The sequence below is a fragment of the Megalops cyprinoides genome, chromosome 14, assembly GCF_013368585.1.
Source record: "Megalops cyprinoides isolate fMegCyp1 chromosome 14, fMegCyp1.pri, whole genome shotgun sequence".
Taxonomy (NCBI): domain Eukaryota; kingdom Metazoa; phylum Chordata; class Actinopteri; order Elopiformes; family Megalopidae; genus Megalops; species Megalops cyprinoides.
This window is the reverse complement of record NC_050596.1, coordinates 31,654,655-31,676,645: the sequence shown is the minus strand read 5'-3', so window position 1 is coordinate 31,676,645 and position 21,991 is coordinate 31,654,655. Positions and strand designations below refer to the sequence as shown.

General features: G+C 46.1%; 1 protein-coding gene across 5 annotated transcripts in view; it reads right to left on the bottom strand.

The window, feature by feature from the left end:
- Positions 1-3,531: 3,531 nt before the first annotated feature.
- Positions 3,532-21,991, bottom strand: part of pkp4 (plakophilin 4) — a 93,427-nt gene continuing 74,967 nt past the window's right edge. For 3 of the 5 annotated variants that reach the window (XM_036544947.1, XM_036544949.1, XM_036544951.1), the window contains 11 exons: positions 15,561-15,744; positions 11,995-12,112; positions 10,669-10,860; positions 9,968-10,141; positions 8,440-8,590; positions 7,849-8,041; positions 7,298-7,382; positions 7,081-7,198; positions 6,702-6,833; positions 4,948-5,021; positions 3,532-4,609 (listed from right to left, as the gene is read on the bottom strand). In XM_036544947.1, coding sequence (XP_036400840.1) covers positions 4,364-4,609; positions 4,948-5,021; positions 6,702-6,833; positions 7,081-7,198; positions 7,298-7,382; positions 7,849-8,041; positions 8,440-8,590; positions 9,968-10,141; positions 10,669-10,860; positions 11,995-12,112; positions 15,561-15,744 — 1,667 coding nt within the window. In that variant the 3' untranslated portion in view covers positions 3,532-4,363. The remainder of the gene's footprint in view (positions 4,610-4,947; positions 5,022-6,701; positions 6,834-7,080; positions 7,199-7,297; positions 7,383-7,848; positions 8,042-8,439; positions 8,591-9,967; positions 10,142-10,668; positions 10,861-11,994; positions 12,113-15,560; positions 15,745-21,991) is intronic. The other 2 variants (XM_036544948.1, XM_036544950.1) reach the window with 1 other exon arrangement.

Sequence of the window (21,991 nt, the reverse complement as noted above, 5' to 3'; positions counted from 1 at the left end):
GTAATAGGTATAGAGGTATAGAGGACAGGTAAGAGCTTTTTGGGGTCTATCTGGAAGTTATTTACATTCTACCTACATCTCACATTCACTGTCTAAATAATTTTGATCACAGAATTAATGTGAAACCCACAGAATAAACTCACTCATATCTGGGCGACCTGGAAACATCTTCAGGGGCAATATTCACACACTGCTGATAATTTTACAGTGCTAACTATATGCTCCTGAATGGAGGAAAACCTATGTGAACTACCTGTTGATTTATTTATGATATGATGTAAGATTTTTTGTTTCTTTCTTTTTAGGGTGAACCCATGAAGCAATGAATGAAAGGAGTTCATTTTTTCATTCAAATTTTCATTTCATTCAAAGTCAAAAATCATTTCAGCAACAGGCTGTGTATTCAGATTGTCAGAGTGAACATGAATGGATATTTACTAAGAAAATAAAATGTGTCTGACTGGATTAAATGTTTTGTAATTTGAGAAAATATCTTGAGATCAAAGGTTCACTTTGAACAGAAGCAATATAGGAATATAGCTCCATCTTGTGGCTAAAATATGCATAGACTCAGAGTTACTTAAAACCTGCAGATGTTTGGGTACCATTTAATATGGGGGTTTCTCAGTCTTAGTTCTGGGCCCCCCTGCCTGCACCAACCAATCTCCTAATCAGTTAAGATAAATGAACACATGTCTCTGTACATTTGCCTTGATTTGAAATTGTTTGAAACAGAATACTGGTTTAGTTCAGTAATGTTTGCTTGGTTTCTGAACTTTGTGTTTTCCACAGGCAGGCCTTCAGTATCAGTATCCAAGTGCCCATGCCTCCTACCTGGAGGACTGCCATGTTGTTCAACTTCCATCAATCAATCAATCAATAAAACAAATTCCCTTCTCTAAGGACCAGTGTATTGTATCGTTGTCAGAGAACTGACTTACCCTGTTATCTCACTGTTAATGGCTTTTCACACAAGAGATCAATAAACTGCTCATTGCACCCGGGAAACTGCAAATTTTGCTGGAAACAATGCCAGAATACCAAGGGGGAGGATCCTTGCAGTAAATACTTAACTTGAATTGCCTCAGTAGACATTAAGCTGTATGTATAATATGTAAAAAAAAAAAAAAAGCTACTGCACATAAGTTGCCCTGATTAAGGGTACATTCTAAGAAAATAATAATAATAATAATGACAATAAATTATATCAAATGACTATAATTATATACCCATTACATTTGCAATACACAACAAAGGTAGGATAAAAATATAAATGCTTGGTATGGCACTACAGAGTAAATTGATTATTTTTGATTCTGAAGTACGTCATGCAGGACACATTTTTATGGGTTAACAAACTTCTGTCTTTGAAGAGCAGACCCTCTAACCATAAAAATGAAGAATGCAAAGACTGTATATGATAACTCTAATCCCACGGGAGAGACTGCTGCTCTAGCCGTAAGACATTTATGATACCAATTATGATACCAAAAGAATGTAAAAAAAATGACACATATGTCAGCTATGTGTTATCACATTCATCTGCAGGCAGCAGAACTACTGACCTTTTCAAGTGTTCCTGTCAAGAATATTCTGAGAGAATGCCTTCAGGTAAGACTGAGGACTGATCTGGATAAAGTGTTTATACCTCTCAAAGGCAAAAAAACACCAGAATATATCAGTTCACCAATTCTTATAAATAGACTGTGCTAAGATTCATTAACAGAATTTCCCTGAATTACTGACCTGCAAATAATTGTATTAGAAATGGTAAAAATTCTAGAACTTAACAATTTAGAATGCTATTTGTTTCTATAAGAATGGCTCACTTTGCCTGTGTTGTCTTGTATATTTTATTTTCAACTATGGGACTATATTCTGGAAGTGCTGAATTGTCTTGCCAAATGTTGAACCCACACCTTCACCTCAGTCGCCCCCCAGTGGTGGAATGAGATGCCTACGCCAATCAGAAAAGGAAGACCACTCGCCCGGCTGCTAAATCCACCTGATAAGACTACATCTTGGTTCCAAGAACATGCTTAGCTTCAGGCACCACAGCACCCTACACCCTGAGTGAAGCCTAATGCATAACTTTACAGTAGGTCATGGAAAGACAGTATGAGTATATTCATGTGAAGAAGGTTTATATTGCTCTTATATTTTGTTGTTAGTTGCTTTATCTATGGTTTCTTGAATACTAGGCTTGTCTCATTGCAACAGTCTCTGCAATCACACGAGCACTGAAGTGATATAAATACACACCCACCCAGCCAAAGACTTTCACACATTGCCCTACAGTGGACTGGGCACTCATTGGAAGATGGGCACTAATCTACTGACTTCATCAGAGAAACTCACAGGCGACTGAATGGTAAAATGAGGGGATCTTTGCTGATGTATTCCCTGGTAGAACAAAGCCAATTTATTCCAGCACTGTGGGACCCCAGTCATCATTGGAGGAGACCTGACTGAAGAGACATTTTTGGAGACAATGTACAACATTTACAGTCACTTAGGCTGTGTGAGGTTCTCTGGCGGGACTATTTGACAAGAGATAAAAGTACAGTGGGATAGCATTTGTACATCGGTGCATGATACTGGTTAAATACTACTGACTTATGAGGACAACTCGCTCTGCTGGAACAATATGAAAATGTATCCTGAAAGGAAAACTGACTGAAATGGGAAGAAGCTGAGGCAGAAGAGCACAACCAGGGATGAGACAGGACATCTGATACTGGGCAATGTGGAGACTGTTGGTTGCCAAAGCAACTCTCAGGCAGGGTTGTGGGACCAGGGGTGAACCCCCTCAAACGCCCACATTTCAGGGGCTCTGAAGCCTCTAAACTAGCCTTCCACATGGCTGACATGCTAGCATTATCTCCTGTAGCTAACTCCATCTTAAGTCTCCTCAGTGGAGTTTTTTTTATTGAATTTTCTGCCAATATTCTGTAACTTAGAACCTCACTTGTTTGATTTTTCAGCAAAACAGAACGTCCTTGAAGAACAGTAACAAAACATACATCTTAAGCTGCATTGAAATGAAACAAACAAAAATGAATAAAAATAGACCGCATATCTGAAATTAATTGATGAAAGAAATAAAGGAATAGACTTGCTTGTAAGTGTAGAGCACTTCTGTGACTACTGTAAGATCAAGATCAAGCGACTGCCAGAAATGGGATTTTGTTTGACAGACAGATGGATAACTACACGAAAATGAGCCCGAGAACATATTGGAAATATAATTTAAATGTATAAATAGAAGGGCTAAAAGTTTCCAGGTTGATCACCACAGCCTGGGCTCGATCTGGGCTCATTTCAATGGCGTAAGTAACATTTATCCAAATTAAATTAAAGCCAAACAAAAATATAAATATAAATCAAACATAATGCGCAAAATTTGAATATGTACAGTTAAAAAATATATATTCTCCATTCTCGATATGTAATTTTTGTGTTTGGGTAGATCTGAATAAAAAGGTCAACTCATAGTTAGAGACAGGCAGTATGCAGAGAGGATGAGGTGATAGAGGAGGAGTTTAATAGTTATTCACAGACCAAATGTTCACATTTATTTCTGTTGATGTGCATAGAAAATGGCAGTGAACCATCCCATGAGTGGAGCTGGATAGAAAATCCAAAAATAAAGATATCTCTGCAATGTCACAAAAACGTCTGCAATTACACCATTCCTTTAAAAAACAAAAGGGTCATTTTATTACTTTTGGATGCTTGTGTAATGATGCCAAGTTTGTTTCTTTTTTATATTTATTTCTCATCGTTATTTCTATATACATTTATATATCTATATAGTTTTAACATGGCACGAGTCTTCACCAGCGCTGATGAATGTAGACCAGGTGGTATTTTCTCTGTATTTACAATAAAATGAAGGAAATATACAAGACTCCATGTCATACACAATAATAAGTACAGCCATAAAACGAGAAAGGAATATGGTTTGGCTCCTTTGTACAAACATCATTAGAATCTTTTCACAGACACAAACTCTTCAGTTTTGGCCAACATACTTATTCTCCCTGGTGATTCTCTAGCGCAATCCATTTCTCACAGTACTCACACCATCATCATGTTACTATGGCTACGGCCTCAAAAGAAACCCCTCCCATCTACATGGAGCGAGTGGACGCTCATACCACCACCTAGCACCCCCCCCCCCCCTCCAAAATGGCCGCTCTCGTAAACAAAACAAACTATCAAAACCTTGCGTTCCTCCATCCCCTTCTTTGGCTCCCGTTCCCGCCTCTCTGACCCACATTCCGGTTCACTCGTAAACACACGCACAAACGGAAAAGTTCACAGAGGAGTCTGCGGTTTTTCTCATTTGGGCCGAGCAGCCCTACACCCAGGAGTCAGGCGAGCCGGGGTACTGCTCGGCGCGGTAGGAAGGCCGCCGCGTGGTGGAGTAGAAGTCCACGTAGTTGGTGTTGGATTTGAGTCCGTGCGCCGGAGAGCTGTACTCCGCCGTCGGGGAGAAGTGGACGGCATCCTGGTAGTATGTGTCATCGTAGCCGTGCGGAGACTGCAGGTACATTCTGTAGGTGTCGTAGTTCCTTCTGCCCGTCTCATCTGTGTAGTACAGCTGCTGGTGTCAGAGGAAACAAACCAACGGTCAGATTACTGCACGCGTGAGACCACAATCACCTCCCAACTACACTATGCGAGACTACCACAAATTTAAATAGCACGTAGAGGAACAAGTATGCATTTTTTTTTTCTGTAATTATTTAATCGGAGCAGGTGAAAATAAATGGCTGACATCTCAAAATGCATTTACTGTTGTCATGCTTTTAGAACCACTCAGTTATATTCACAGCATGTGTTAATTCCACCTGTAAACAGTCCTAACCTTTTGCATTTCGTAAAAGCATGGTAATTATGGTCTGTAATTATACGATAATTCTATGATAAGGTGCACCTTACCTGACCTCTCCTGGAGTCCTCTCTCGATGGAGAAGAATAGGACCCAATGAAAAAGGGGGATGGCTTCCCAGACCCTGAAAATACAAACAAACGTGCTTTATTACAAATCTATATTTATAATTAAACTCTCCCTGTTTACCAAACTACCCTAAGTCCTTAAACTACCCCAGATCGTCTGCCGTTTCCCAAACTGAGGCAGTCGTGTTGCCAGGGAAGCTCAGAATAGCTCCCAGAAGGAGCTTGGAACAACTCTTGTTATGGCAGATTTCATTAGATATTTTAATCACTGTTTTGTTTTTACTTTTTTAAAATAAAATGTTACCATCCCAAGTTTTAGAGTGGTTCTCACTCCCATGGGTAAATCTACAGTTTATTGCTGAGAACAACTAGCATCATGAAATAATTTTCCAGCAATCATCCTGTAATTTGGCTTCCAGCTGTTCACCGCATTGATATTAATCAGGTACTTTTCATTTCAGAGGAATGTGTGGTGGGAGGGGACAGAGAGAACAGAACAAAGGTAGCTCTGGACTGAAAAACACCCCCCCCCCCCCCCTCCTGTACTCAAATGCCCTTTCTCATCATAAGTTAGTGACCTTCAAAAGAAACAAAGTCAAAAACGGCAACAAACGCAGACTCGAGTCAAAGAGCACCATTGTTTGGAATGCCTGTGAGGAACAGCAGTTTGATTTCCACGGCAGGGCAAACCCGAAAAAAAAACAAAAAAACAAAAACCTAGATAACCCCTGGTGCCAGACACATTCTCACTGCTGTGTCTTTGTCAGTGGCTGGTGCAGTTTCTGCTGTGCTTCATTCTCTGGCCTCTCAGTGCCAGAGCAAAGGGGCCACACCTAGCTGCAGCACATCCCTAAATCAGCTACTTTACATTACATTATATTACTGGCGTTTAGCAGACGCTCTTATCCAGAGCAACATACATCAATTACAAGTTTTTACAACATTATCCGTTTATACAGCTGGATATTTACTGAGGCAACTGTGGGTTACGTACCTTGCCCCTGGGGTACACAGCAGCAGTGCCCCTGTGGGAAATCGAACCAGCAACCTTTTGGTTACGAGTCCTGCTCCTATGCTACACTACAAACCCATACTCTATCATCTAACAGAACCTATCTTGGGGCTGGCCTTTAATAATATGGGGGAGAACTTCCAAAAAACTCAAAAACCTGCATAAAACAACAAAGCAATTTGAGTGCTGTTCTGAACTCCAGAAATGGAAACAGCCCTCCCACACATAGCAGCTTCAGCCTTTCCAGGTTTTACCAGAAGGAGCTTGGTGTACTTGATGGAATGGACCCACAAGTAGCTTCCACTCAGCATGCTATTGTTCTCTTGTGATGAAGTTGCTCTGGAGAAGAGCGTCTGCTAAATGCATGTAATGTAATGCTAACCTGCTTTCAGTAAAACCTGGAATGGCCCCAGCTGATATGCACTGGGAGTGCTAATTCCACCCCTGCGCTCAATGGACCGTCTAATGAAAATAATAAAGAGTACAGGCGAGGGAGACCAATAAAGCGTAAGAATACAGGGAACCCCACCTGTGAAGAGAAATGAGGACCAATACAGAATCATCTGAAATTTATCTTCATGACTTGTCTTCTAAAATGTCCAAACTGTCTTCTCAAAACTGGCTGAAGTATCATGCTTTTAAGGGGTGGATTCTTTAGTAGGGTGTAAGAGAGATCAGTGGGGTATGGGACTTTTTAAGATGGCTGGAGAGACATCAGGCTTACCCGTGTATTGACTTTTATGTACATTGTTGTCTCCTTGGTAGTTATAAAATTGCATAGATGACTGTGTTCTTTGATAATCCGAATGCTGCTCCTTTATGCCCAACATGGCAGGGGAAGATGTAGCACTACCAGCTGCACAACAATCAGAGAACATATATGAGGTTTTATTTTGCGTCTGTGTGAACAAAAGAAGCCATTGAAGTTGACCAAATGTAATTTGGGGAATAAACAGCCACTACACATGAGCCTACATAAAACTCTGAAATCTATTTACTTATTAGAGCTAGTACTTCACTAAAGAGCATGATCACATTTCTCACAGCTTTTAAAATAGACTTTGACTACATTTCCCAGGTGCCTTTGCAAGGCCCAAACTCACCTGACTGGATGACAGGTGACATCTGCAAAGTGCTGGTGGGCAGGGTAGGCTGGGACTTGTATCTGTCCCGCTCCAGTGTGGAAACAGGCGTGATGAAGTGGTTCTGGTTCCACCCATCCTGGGAAACAGGAAGAGGAAGAGCCAGCCGTTACAACACACACTGAGAGAGACAGAAAGACAGGTCAGCCCCAGGTGCCAGCACCTGTAACCGTCTCACCTTTTTATAGATGGCACGCAGGTCTCTGTACTGCCAGAGCGTGTTCAGCACCTGTGCAGCTGCTTTAACCACCTTCATCGAGTACCTGCAATACGGCAGAGGACATTTCACTAAACAAATAATGTAAATGATATGCATGTAGGAATCAATAGCAAAATCACGCATGACTGCCTGACTACAGAGAGGATTGAACAATGAAATCATCAATCAATGAAACACAGCATCTATTATTTGTTGTGAAGAGCAAATATAATCTCTGAGTCTGGGTGAATATGTGCCACAGAAAGCTCTTGTGAGGGGTCAGGTGTCTGCCCAATTGGAGCGAAATACAGTCCGTCCTTTGACCAATCAAATTAAACCAAGTTCGACTTTTTATGCATTCCTTCACAGAACTGAGAATGCAGAAGCTGAAATTAACAGGAAAAATATATATACTGTAAGAACTGAAAGTGAGAATCTGTGACTTGTTAAGGATGAAGACCCTTTAGAAGACCGTTGAAAACAGGAAGTTAGGACTCATATGATTGGTTGTGTCTGGGGGTGCACTCCACCTCTCTCCCCGCCCCTTGGTGATGTTGACCAGCTTCTCGATGCCGCCCGTGTCGGCCAGCGCCTTGGCGTTCTCCATGTTCTTGCTGGTGACCTCGTGCAGTGTGCAGCAGATGGCCGCCACCGTCTCGTCCGACAGCAGGGTGGTGTTGCCCCCGGGCAGCCGGTTCACCAGGTCCCGCATGGCGTACTTTCCTGAGAGCACAGCAGGGGAGGGATTCAGCCACACTGTTTCATCCACTACTCACTACCTAGACACTACCCGCTAAGCAATGCTGGAGCAGCAGTGTAGCATTTCATTACATTACATTATACTGCATTATTGTCATTTATTGTCATTTAGCAGACACTCTTACCCAGAGCGACTTACATAGATTACAGTTTTTACATGTTGCTCATTTATACAGCTGGATATTCACTGAGGCAATTCTCTTCATATAAAAATGAATGAAATATTAGTTTGTGCCCCTCCTCTGTTGAAAACGAATGAGCTCTGTGTGTGACCTCTTTGCTCCATCTCTGTCACCTTTGGTGTGATCCAAGGGTCTGCAAGCAGAAACAAAACAATCTCATCCCGGACGAGCTCCCCTCACCTATGAGCTCCTTGTTCCTGACATCCAGGGCCATGTTCCTCAGCGCTGTGGCAACCGAGCAGACCACACGGTCGTTGTCCATCCGGAGCAGCTCGACCAGAATGGGGAGACCCTTCTCCTTACGCACCGCAGCACGGATATAAGCTGCAAACTGGGGGAGGGGGAGAGAGGAGGCTTCATTTCATCTGTTAACCCAGAGACTGTAAAGGTAGGGGATTCTCTCTGTATAGATAGTGACTGAAGTGAGACCACAGAGAAATAAACCAATCTTTGAATGACACTGAAAACTACAGGAAAACTACTACATGAAAGGATACAAGAAACATATCAGAGGTCTTCTGCTCTTATTGTTTCGGCCTGAACCAAACAGGGATCATTTGTGGTGTAAAAGCAGGAGTTCACAAGAACAACTGAAAGCATCCACTTCAAATCGGGAAAACTAAATTGTACGTTACCGTTTGCACTATGAAGCTTGGTGCTATAAACTTCCATTTCAAATCAAGACTAAATTATACGTTACAAGTCGCAGAATGAAATTTGGCTCATCTTGGGGCTGCTCCTACGCCGTCTACCAGCAGACGGAACATTCTGTTTACAAAACGACTATGAAAGGAAACTGCAGAGCATGTGCAACTGGCAGATCTGCTTAAACCAGCCTCTTTAAAACACTGCCAACAGAAACCCTGGAACTCAGCAGTCAAGTCTGTTATTGGCCTGGGCTGACAGAGCACTCCCTGCAGAGAGGAGCAAACTGTACCCTCCAGTTTCCTGCAGAGAGGGGCTAACTGTACCTTCCAGTTTCCTGCAGAGAGGTTCTGCAGAGAGGGGCTAACTGTACCTTCCAGGTTCCTGCAGAGAGGGGCTAACTGTGCCTTCCAGTTTCCCGCAGAGAGGTTCTGCAGAGAGGGGCTAACTGTACCTTCCAGCTGCCTGCAGAGAGGGGCTAACTGTACCTTCCAGTTTCCTGCAGAGAGGTTCTGCAGAGAGGGGCTAACTGTACCTTCCAGTTTCCTGCAGAGAGGGGCTAACTGTACCTTCCAGTTTCCTGCAGAGAGGGGCTAACTGTACCTTCCAGTTTCCTGCAGAGAGGGGCTAACTGTACCTTCCAGTTTCCTGTAGAGAGGTTCTACAGAGATGGGCTAACTGTACCTTCCAGCTGCCTGCAGAGAGGGGCTAACTGTACCTTCCAGTTTCCTGCAGAGAGGGGCTAACTGTACCTTCCAGTTTCCTGCAGAGAGGGGCTAACGGTACCTTCCAGTTTCCTGCAGAGAGGGGCTAACTGTACCTTCCAGTTTCCTGTAGAGAGGTTCTACAGAGATGGGCTAACTGTACCTTCCAGCTGCCTGCAGAGAGGGGCTAACTGTACCTTCCAGTTTCCTGCAGAGAGGGGCTAACTGTACCTTCCAGTTTCCTGCAGAGAGGGGCTAACGGTACCTTCCAGTTTCCTGCAGAGAGGTTCTGCAGAGAGGGGCTAACTGTACCTTCCAGTTTCCTGCAGAGAGGTTCTGCAGAGAGGGGCTAACTGTACCTTCCAGTTTCCTGCAGAGAGGTTCTGCAGGGAGCCTGCAGATCCCTCCAGGGTGGCCGGGTTCGAGCTCTCCGCCAGCAGCGTCAGGTAGGGCTTCACCACCGATGGGTGCCACAGCATCTCTGCCCCCTTCGGGTTTTTGGAGAACCCCGGAATGGGCCCTACACCGTCCCACTGCGAACACACGCACACAGGTTTACAGGGACAGAAACAGGCCGTGCATCTGCTGAAGTCTGCTGAAGTCTGCCCCCCTCCTTGGACTTGTAACCACAAGGCTGCAGGTTGGAGTTCCAGGATGATGGGGTAGGAGTCCTGTAAGCCAGTGTTTCTCAATCCTACTCCTGGAGGCCCACTGTCCTGCATATCTTCTATCTATCCCTGCTGCGTGATTAAATCAGGTGTGCTCAGCTAATCAAAAGTGCCACTGATGAGTTCAGTCAGGTAGGTAGAGCAAGGATAGATAGAAGAAATGCAGGACAGTGGGCCTCCAGGAGTAGGATAGAGAAACACTGCTGTAAGATACTTAAGCTGTATTGCTTCAGTCAGTACCCAGCTGTAGAGATGAATATATAAAAATGTGAGCATTTAAAATCCACCTGGACTAAAGCTTCTGCTTAACTGGTCAGTTATGGAGATGATGATAGTTATAAGTATTTTGAACCTTCCTAGCCCAGTTTGTTCCTGGTGGCAGCGGGGCTCACCTGCTCCTCCTGCGAGGTCTTCTTCTTCTTCTTCTTCCTCTTGCCCCAGCAGCTGGAGTCGGCCTCCTTGCTGGGCGACTCGCTGCCCAGCAGGTGGTCCAGGTCTTGGGTGCCCAGCAGGCGGGACTGGGGCATCTCCAGCTCCAGGCGGTATGACAGGTTTCTCAGGGTGCAGATGCAGTTCTCCACAATCTGAGGGGACCACAGGGGCTTTATCAGTGAGATCCGCCTTGCAGGCACAGGCACGGACCTCCGTAACCCAACAGCAGTCTTTATCAGCAGACTAATAAGCAGGCACTGGGGCTTCCCATTACAATGCAGCCCGCACTGACTGGGCAAAGGATTCATACTGTGACAACTAGATGGAGATTGTCACTGTAAATTTGTGCTTTGGAGGGAAGGTCAGAAATTCAACAGACGACTGCGATTATGTAGGGTCTGGTTTCTCTCCTCACTTGTGCACTCAGGATAGATTTACATGAGGAAAGCGAGTAATACACAGAGCATACGGCATGCTGAAGTAATCTTACAAGTGATTTCCCACAGAGCAGCTGCAAGCCAGAGAGCCAATGAGACGGCTGCTGTTGATAGTCTTAGCGCCTCTGGCACCTGGTATGGCTTGCAGGTGGTTCACAAAACAGACACAGAATATTACACTGCAAAAAAAACAAATCTCACCAAGCATATTTGTCTCTTTTCAAGTCAAAATATCTCTTTACACTTAATATAAGACACAGTCACCAAACAAGCAAAATTTCCTTGAGCTACAAGGACTTGTTTTTAGACGGTGCATCTTGGATATCTGTGTATTTCCACTAGTTCCATTGGCAGATTTTTTCACTTATTACTAGCAAAAAACACCTTGTATTAATTATTTTATTTCTTATTTTTGAAGGGCTATTTTTTGCAGTGTCGAAATGCCTCTGGTACCTAGTATGGCTTGCAGGTGGTTCACAAAACAGACACAGAATTTTGGAAATGTCATCGTTTCAAAAGGTTTAAACATTCTAAGCTAGCCCTAAAGGCATGAGACCTGCCGCTGTACTGTGTTAAAGGGACAGGTGTTTGTGAAGAGGGCACAGCTATGCTGTGGTAAAGGGACAGGTGTTTGTGAAGAGGACACTGCTATGCTGTGGTAAAGGGACAGGTGTTTGTGAAGAGGGCACAGCTATGCTGTGGTAAAGGGACAGGTGTTTGTGAAGAGGGCACAGCTATGCTGTGGTAAAGGGACAGGTGTTTGTGAAGAGCGCACAGCCATGCTGTGGTAAAGGGACAGGTGTTTGTCGTGCTGTGGTGCAGGGACAGGTGTTCACGAGGAGCGCACACCTTGCTGTCGAAGTCGGAGGTGTTGACGCAGGCCTTGATGACGTAGAGCAGAGAGTCCACCAGCCCCTCACAGCAACGCATCTGCTTCCTGGCCTCCTCTCCCGCCGAGCTCAGGTTCCTGCACAAAGAACAGATAAACCCGTATTTACACCTTTATACACCTTTATACTCCCACAGTCACTGGGCTGCACCCCACACAGATACACCTGCACTTACACACTTATACATCCACACTCACAGTTCAAGTCCAAACAAATGCAACGGTTTTAAACATCTACACATCCACACACATTTCGGGCCCCTGTGTCCAACAGCAGAAGTTTAATATGTGGGGAAAAGAAACACATCCCAGGGTGCCTTTATAGATTACATCTTCGTACTGTGAAAATAAAGACGCTGATTGAAACAAAGGGTGCTTGAGTAAGGCAGCAATGTGAAGGAAAGCCACAAAAAATAATCTAAAGAATACGCTATAAAGCAAACTGGGCCTACTTCTCTAGGCTTCAAGACTCTCTGATATGAACTAAGCAAAAAATGATTTAAGAAGCCTTTATTGACTTGCTACATGTGGTGAGAAGGTTAAAAGAGAGACACAAATGTCAGTGCCTTTTGGCAGTCTAAGCTTTCATCACACTAACACTTCAAACACACACAAGCACACCAAGATCAAGTTCCTATGTCTAAGACAAGCATACAGGTATGCACTGTTACAAACAACCTGCCAGACAGATACACAAGAAAAGCCACCCAGGCACACCCACAAATGCACACACACACACACGCACACAGACACTTGCTCACATGCACACACACACACACGCACACAGACACTTGCTCACACGCACACACACACACACACACACACACACACACACACACACTTGCTCACATGCACACTCGCACACACTCACTTGTATAGACGCACACGCTCACTTGTACAGACGCATGCTCTCTCGCGCGCACACACACCCTCACACACAGGTTCAATCTCACACACACACACACACACACACACACACACACTGTAGCAAAGGGCGAGAGCAGTCACCCCACCCGGCCTTGAACCGGGTCTATGGGGTACCAAACATGCGACTTTGACCGCGACGCCAAAGAGCCAGGCTCGTTGGTATGGCAGTCAGAGCACATACTCAACCGTAGTGACAGCACTCTGTCTCACACACACACACACACACACACCCCCACACACACACACCCCCACACACACACACACACACACACACACACACACACACACACACACCCCCACACACACACACACACACACACACACACACACACCCCCACACACACACACACACACACACCCCCCTCACACACAGGTTCAATCACACACATACACACTCACACACACACGCAATTACACGGCTGGTGGTGTGTATAAACGCCTCTGTCTGTGCGCCCCTGCAGTTCAGCCCCTCCCAGGGGACTCGGTCCCGTTTTTGGCTTCCCGCTGTGGCCTTATCAATAAGGGATGAGAGCGCAGCAGGACCGAGCACGGCCTTAATGAGACCTACAGCTGGGGGGGGGGCAGGAGTAGCTGCACACACTGGGCACAAATCACTGCATAAAACACAAATATATCCCACAACCATCACGGCAACACACTGGGCACAAATCACTGCATAAAACACAAATATATCCCACAACCATCACGGCAACACACTAAGGAGAGGAGAAAGGGAATCCGCTACCCAGCACTCTGCTGTGGTAACAGCCCACTCATCCCCGTATATTTATACAGCAAGTGTGCCATAGTGATAAGGAACAGAGCTTTTAATCAAAAGGTTGCTGGTTCAGTTCCACACTGGGGATCTGCTGTTCTACCATTGGTCAATTTATTCATTTACTGAACCCAGTAATTATCCAGAAGTATAAACGAATAAAATAAATGGATAAAATTGCTCTCTCTGGACAAGAGCGTCTGCTAAATGATGTAATGTAATGTATTATGAAATGTGAATGTGAGAAGAGGCAGAGATATATTGAGCGCAGTTCATCAGAGTTCGCCAGCTCTTTCTGCATTAGACTCAGAGTCCGGCCAGTGAGGACCAAGATACGCTTTCTGGCGTTATCACTGCATGCTACAGGCAGCGGCTACAGCAGCCCTGACAAAGGCAGCCAGAGCCTCACCTGACCCTCTGTCCCAGATCGATACCAGGAGCTCTCCCCTTGACAAAGACACATGAGAGCAGGTTTAGACTGGGGCCGCTTGGTCCTGGAAGGCCACAGCGTCTGCAGCCTCTTCACTCCAGCAAAAACAACCACTTATCTTCTCCATTGAATCAATTTAGCTCCCCTCTCCGGTTCTGCGGAGGGTTGGAGGTTTTGAAATTCCTGGAGCACCTGCAGAATGTGCTGAACTGCCCTGGAGAATAAGGTAAACCGCTGCCCGAGTCAATAAGGCAAGACAATCCGCGAAGGGCCGTGAGAGAGGCACTTGGGAGAAAGAACACTTCACCTTTAATATAAAGCTGACGCACAGCTAAGAGCAGAGATATCAGGCCGCACTGCACCTCACCGTGCTGTTAGGGTGACTGAACTCCAGTTCCAGGAACGCACTGTGAAAGCAGGGTCCACGGGTACACTGGGCCTGAACGACATCCAGGACTCTAAACACCGTTTAACTGGCACAGACTCTGGAGGACCTCAGAGACGTGTGATATTTTCATCCAGCTCTTCAGTGACCCACCTTAGCGATGTGTGTGTGTGTGTGTGTGTGTGTGTGTGTGTGTGTGTGTGTGTGTGTGTGTGTATTGGGGTTTAGCCGAAGGAATTTCACTCACTACTCAAGTGCCGCTCACCCCAGAGCATCTGCAGCGTGGACCCTGTGTCAAACCCGCGTGTGATTCTGTAAACAGCAGAGCGTGGTCCAGCGCTGTGAGTCTGTCCTCCACAGCGTGTGAGGAACGACGCCATCCTAAGGTGTTTTTTTCTTTCCTTCTCCCGCTAATGGATACACGCGCCCTGCTCCTTAACACCGCGCCACACTGCTGCCTGACTGCTACAAGTGATGCTTATTACACCCTGAAGAAGAACACAGGGGGGTCAGGGGGTAAAACGGTACTTTCTATTTTAGGGCGACCCATTAATGACACGTTAAGGCTGCGCTGGTTAGGCGGGAGTGAGCGCGGCTCAGGGAAACACACACAGAGCACACTCTCCAGATGGCTGTGAGCCGCCGGCTGGGCCTGTTCATGTCATTCTGCTTCCTGCTGCTCTCCAGCTACGCAGTCTACCCAATACGTCCGCTATTAAATGATATAATTGGTCCAGCAGTTGTGTGTTGGTTTCCACCCCATCTGTAGGTCCTTTCTCGCCTCTTTGTGACCCCATTTTCCTTTTTTAAGATAGATTTTATACCTCATATAAATCACTCACATTCCTCTATCAAGAAAACACAGGGCTTTATTGCTTTAATTTTATTTTGAATTGGCCAGGAAAACCAATCTTGATCCTACCCAGTACTCATGTGTCTGCAATGCCTCTGTACGGCCACAAGGTGGCGGCGCTGCTGAGCGCATGTCTGAGCCAGGCCGGTGCGGTACCTCAGGCAGCCGCTGGTGTTGCGCAGCACGAGCGAGGAGTGGAACTTGAGCTTGTGCTCGTCGTCGAAGGAGGAGCTGCTCCAGCCGGAGTGCGGGATGATCACAGTGTTGGTCAGAGTGCTTAAGGCGTCCCGGATGATCGTCATCTTCACCGCGTCGTAGGAGGACAGGTTCCACAGCACCCCTGAGGAGACAGAGGGATGGGCGGGGGGAGGAGGAGGGGCACGTCAGAGACAGGCACAGAAACCCTGTCTGCATCGCGCTGGCAGGACAGCCTGGGTTTGCCCTGTGGCGCTTTCTGTCATACCCAGCCCAGAGCCCAGAGAGGAGCAAGAGTACAATAATCTATCATCATCTACCGGAGTCTATCAGAATAACCTCTCTCCTCAATAACAGGAAGGAGTCGTATCTCTCTTTCAAACGCTAACATATGGAATGTTCTCAAAAGTAACAAAAAATAAAAAAAACAATAGTTATATATACACCGGACTAAATTACGCAAATCAAAACTAGTCATTTTAATCTGTCGTTTATCTTAACTGACATGGTATTACTAATGACACAGAGTAAAGTATGTGTTTTTTAGCACAACATCTGCTCCAGATCACGCAGTTTGCAGCACTTGTGTTACAGTGATCTGAGGGGCAGCTGCACCCTGATCGCTGACAGGGTGTGATGCGATGCCGCGGTGACGTGATGCCGACTGTGGGCGTGGCCGACTCAGGGATGTAAAGACTTGTGAGTGAAAGGATAGAGCAGTACAGACGCCAGGGGATGTGTGGAGTGTCTAATCCCACTGATTACCGCCACTGCTGCCATCTCTAACTCAAATCGCAACTGGTTATGCCTGACCACCATCCACACCACGGCCTACGCATGCGATCAGGGAGGGGAAAACTTCCATTTCCATTTATTCCACTGCTGGACACTCAGAGCCCAGAGCAACCAATAAAGCGAACGTACAAACATGCATGTAATGTTATGTGAATAACAGCATGCGTAGAAAGCGCAAAACCACTTCTGGAAATGTCAGCCTGTCACACAATGCTGTAACAACCAGTGCCATACTACAAAGAGAGAGAGCTACAACAATCAAACAATTAAACCAGAGTCAAAGCGCAAAAATGCACTACAGTAACATGCTAGCTCTGTTCATGCACATTTGAAGCTGTGTCATTACATTTTGTTTGATATATATGTCCTTATATTTGCTTTGCCTCTCGGGCAGGCCGTAATGGACAATGAGAACTGATTCTTAATGAACACGCTTGGTTAAGTAAAGCTTAAACAAAAATAAATGGATAAGCAAACTCAAATGAAATGAAATAAAAGAATAATGGAATTAAATAAGATAAACTGGTTTGAGTTATAAACCTCAGACAATTCAATACACCATGTATCAGTGCTCCTGCCCTCAGTGCTGAGCGGAGACTGGAGCTGCATGGATCTGATAATTAAATGTTGATGGGCAATTTCCTGACATTAGTAGATTTCAGGTGATAAAAGGTGTAATCAATGCAGAGAACAGGCTCCAAATGCAGTAAAGCCCGAGCCTGCTGGAGCCAAACGCGCCGAGAGCCAAAAGCGCTGAAAGCCGAACGCTCCGAGAGCCAGACGCAGGGAGAGGCCGAACGCTCCGAGAGCCAGACGCAGGGAGAGGCCGACCGCTCGGCCAGGCCAGCGGCTGCACGCAGCAGGTGGGCTGACGTGAGCGCCAGGCCTGCAGCCCCTCCACAGCCTCCCACAGATCTGCATTCCAGCACAGTGTGATCACCGCTGCAGATTCACACACACACATACAGACAGGCCGGCTGGAACTCACTCCTGTAATCAAACATCTTTCCCTGGGATTCCCTCTGATGGCAGACATTACTGATGCAGTGGTGTTTACACACACACACACACACACACACACACACTACACACACACACACAAATGTGTACACCCACACGCATGCGCACACACACATGCAGGCAGCTCTACAGACTCACTGCCACATTCATAGGCCTGACAAGTAACAGGTGATTTGATTTGAGTTCCCGCACTTCATAACTTTGGGTCTTTGGTATTTGTTAATAAATTCTGTTTTTGGACTTACACGCGATCATGTGTGTTTTACACTATTGACAGCACTGAGCCTGTGTCACTAACACCACGTGTCACCTTGGACAGAGAAATAAACACAGTCACACTTCACATTAAGTGACCATAACAACGGTGCATTTTTTCCTGCAGCTATATCATAACTGCTGTGTACATACTCACTGTACTGTGGACATACTCACTGCCATTCTTACACAAGTGTAATTACACGAGGCACAGACAGGATTAACAGCTGTAAGTACCGTGTAACTACACACATGTGCACAGCGATGCAGTGTAATTCAGCAGGCATTAGGGCCGTTCTGTATGCTGCGGGGGCCGGAATGATCCCGTTGCCTAAGCAGCGCTGATCCACCACGCCGCCCTCTCGTCTCGCCTTCTTTTCATTAAACGCTGCGTGAGCCGTTGGTTTAGGCTTCCCCTCACGCCGCGGGCCAGTAATGAGCCCTGTGCTTCATCCCTGTGCTTCACCCACAGATGTAATTACAAGGCCTTCTTAGCAGGGACTGCCATCCGGGCGGACACGCCGCGTCCAATCCGACGGTCAGATGTGACGGTGGGCGTAAGCTACACTCAGGGCGCGCTTGACCTTCTGTAAACAAGGCCAGGTTACACAAACAAAGGCCCACTCCAATGGCAGAGACTTACTGTGGGTAGGCAGGAACCCACTACCACACGGTTATATCAGAGCAGGTAAAGTGCCACACACACACACACACACACACACACACACACACACACACACACACACACACACACACACACACACACACACACACAGAGAGAGAGAGAGAGAGAGAGAGAGAGAGAGAGAGAGAGAGAGAGAGAGAGAGAGAGAGAGAGACAGACAGACAGACAGAGCATGCAAGTATTGGATAAGCAGAGAAAGAGAGTGAATCAGAGATAGTGGTGGAGAGACAGAAAGACAGCCAGTGGGAGGGAGAGGGAGAAAGATGCAGTAAGACAGTGGGAGAGAGAGACAGTGGGAGAGAGAGGGAGAAAGACAGGGAGACAGTAGGAGAGACAAAGATAGTGGAAGAGAAAGAGAAAAACAATGCGGGGTCGGGGGGGGGGGGGGGGGGGGGGGGGCAATAAGAGAGAGAGGGAGAGAGGGGTGGAATTCTCATGGATACCGAGGCACTGATCCAGCTTAAGGACTCCACTGTGCACATAATGAAATCCTCCCAGGCCTACTTATTCACTTACTGTATTCTCTGTAGTAATGGGGCATTCCAGCCAGACTGCCCATTACAGAGCTTCACTATGCTGCCGGCCTGGAATAAATTGGCTCTGGTTAGGAGGATGTTCCAGCACTGTTAGACAGTGGCCTGTGTGTGTGGGCTGGGGGGTCTACAGCATGCAAAGCAAAGGAGGCAGGTTTACTAGCGCTATGAAGCTGAACTGTACCAATAATCTGATAATACGGAGAAAGAGCAGGCAAGGGAGAGGCAGGGAGTCAGTCGCATGAACATGCCGGTCTGGCCAGCCCACAGACACCTTTCCCAACGCGAATGTGCGTCTCTTCTCTTTACCCTGAAGCGACGCCTGATTCAAGTGCGCTGATAGCTGACAGCATCACTCCAGCATGGCTTGAGAGTTGGAAAGGACTGCCTCTATTTGACTTGCAAAACGGTCCCTTGAAACTAATTTCAATTCTGGCATGAAACTGCCGTTTCCCTAATGGAGAAATGTGCTGCTTCCCCACCTAAGATAGTAATGTATTCAGTGCAAATGCCAGCAATCCTGAGTGAGAATGACCACTGAATGTGTAAGTTTGAATGCGGACTGACTCATATCAGTGGTAAACATCTCCAGTTGTGTGCTGGTAAAGTGCTTTAGGGACACAGTGGCTTGGTGTGTCTGAACTTGGCTTGGATCCAGAAGTCTGCAGGCCCTAAACCCAGGAGTGACACAGGTGTTGTAGTCAAATCACTTTCCCTAAATTTTTTCAGCTGTATAACTGGATATGTAAAATTTAATTTAATGTGCGAAACCCTGGATCTACCATGTCATTTCTCTCACCCTCTGAAACCAGTTTGGACCTGACCCTACTGCGGAGACACCGGAGTGCCACACCCCACGGTGTGATGTCAGAGCAGTGTCATGGTAACGGTGCAATGTTCCAAAAGATGCAGTTGGCTCCATGGCAACCTCTTGCCCTGTTTACAACTGTGGGGAGAAGAGTACTTCCTGCACCCCACACCTCTTTAATGCCTCAACTCTGTCCAGTTCATCCAAGGACGCTCCGCTCTCTCCCACCGCAGTCTCTGCCCTGAGAGGGGCTCCACACCTTCCGCACTGTGAGCCAAGTACCCGTGAGCACGACACAGGCATAACTGAGTATCATTAGCATGTGGCTCCTATACTGGCAGCTGGAACAGGCTGTCTCTTGTGGCCTGATCCTGAGCTCCAGAAAGGCGTGATGGGAGTTGTGTCCCCAGCAGAGGAGTACCACAGATTTCCTTCATATGGACCAGATGGTCACCGCTGTAATTTCCATGCTGCCAGCGCTGTTGTAGAAGCTACAAGTGTTCTGATTTGTTGGCACGTTACAAACACTTTTTGGGGGGGGGGGCATTATCTGAAAACACAACATCTATGTCAGCACAGGCTCTCAGACAGTGCCAGAATCTGATTTCACTAACCGGAAGCTCCCAGACACAGGACGGAAGGGACGCACGAGCTGTCTGTTTGTATAAGAATGTCTGTGGTAGTGCTTTCTTTGCTACTCGTATCAAGATTTTATTTATTTTCTCATCGCACAGCAGCACAGCAAGACTTTAGCGTGATGTAGTAGTTAAGGAGCAGGACTCCTAAACCAAAGCTTGCTGGTTTGATTCCCAAGCGGTTCTCTGCTGTTATAAGGTCATCAATCCAAACTGCCTCAGTAAATATCCAGCCTTATGAATAGATAATAGCTACAAAACTGCAAGTTATCCAAGTCGCTCTGGATAAGAATATCTGCTAAGCAAATATAATATAGCACACTGGACACTACTAAGACTGCCAGGTGGGAACTTAATCAGACATCCATGCTGTTCCTAATCACAAGGTAACAAATGTGCTGACCCTACACTCTCATTGGCTGGGAATAGAAGATTCCTCTCCAAGGACTACAGAGGCTCAGTGACATACCAAACCCTGTCCCCCTTTCAGGACAGACTGTTCTGATACCTCAGGAAACTAGAGAGGAAGTGTATCCAATAATTAAATTCCAAAATGACTTTCAGCAAACACACACAAGGTTCCAAGGCTTCCTACTGGAGCGTCACCTGACCATAAATGGATTAAAGAAACTTAAAACGAGTTCCAGAATTTCTGTGCAACTCCTGTCTCTTCTGATCACTGTCACGGCTCCAGGATTTTGAGAGGCGTCACTGAAAACAGTTTGTCAGGATCGCTCATGTGATCGATCAACCAGAGACGGCGTTCTGCTAATAACCTTCTCTAATTGTCCATTACACTCCGTCCTCAACAGCCAATTACCTCAGCGGGACATCTGAATGCAAATAAACCAGGTTTGTAAGTGGTCACGTCAAAGCAATTTACTGAGGAGCTGAGTGGGGAGGGGAGAGTCTATGCGGTAACCATCCATCCCAGTACACCTCTAAAAGACTGATTTGAGTGAACCTCCACACTGCCTACATAATGCTGCTTGTCTGCTTCATTAAGTACCAGCACCTCCTACTATAGAGCTGTTATAATTAACCACATACACACACAAGCACATCATGGTGACCTGTCAGGTGCCTGCTGGTTCCCAATTCATCAGTGTCATCAGTGAGAGATACACCGATTCTCCAATCAGCACTGGTTCTGCCTCACTGCACTATGGGAATTGTAGTACGTAGAGAACCTTCTGGCTGTGGGTGAGTGTACAGGAGGACTACACATGCTTCACTTCAGTGGCCCATGTGAAGGAGAGGGACGTGTGCAGTGAGGCTAGAACAAAGCTCAATTAAGCAATTCCAAAGTCAGGGTAAAAACGAGGGAGAAAGTTCAAAAAGCACTCACAGGGTGAGGTAAAGGTCCTTCCCTTAGACAACTTTGATCATTTATTTACGTGTGGATGCCCTTATCCAGCGAAACTTATCCGGCTCAAATTTTAATGGTCTATTTCCAGAGCTGGATGCCTGCTCAAACAATTAAGGTTGAGAACCGTGCTCACAGCCCTTTGAACGAGATCACAGTCGAAAAGAGCCATCATCATTTCCTCTTTCATAGTACATTCCTATGTGTAATTGGCCACATGCCTGGGGTCTGTTCTACACGGTCTCTCTGTTTATGTCACTGGGCTGAGGGCACTGTCATACCGCCAGCTGAGCCA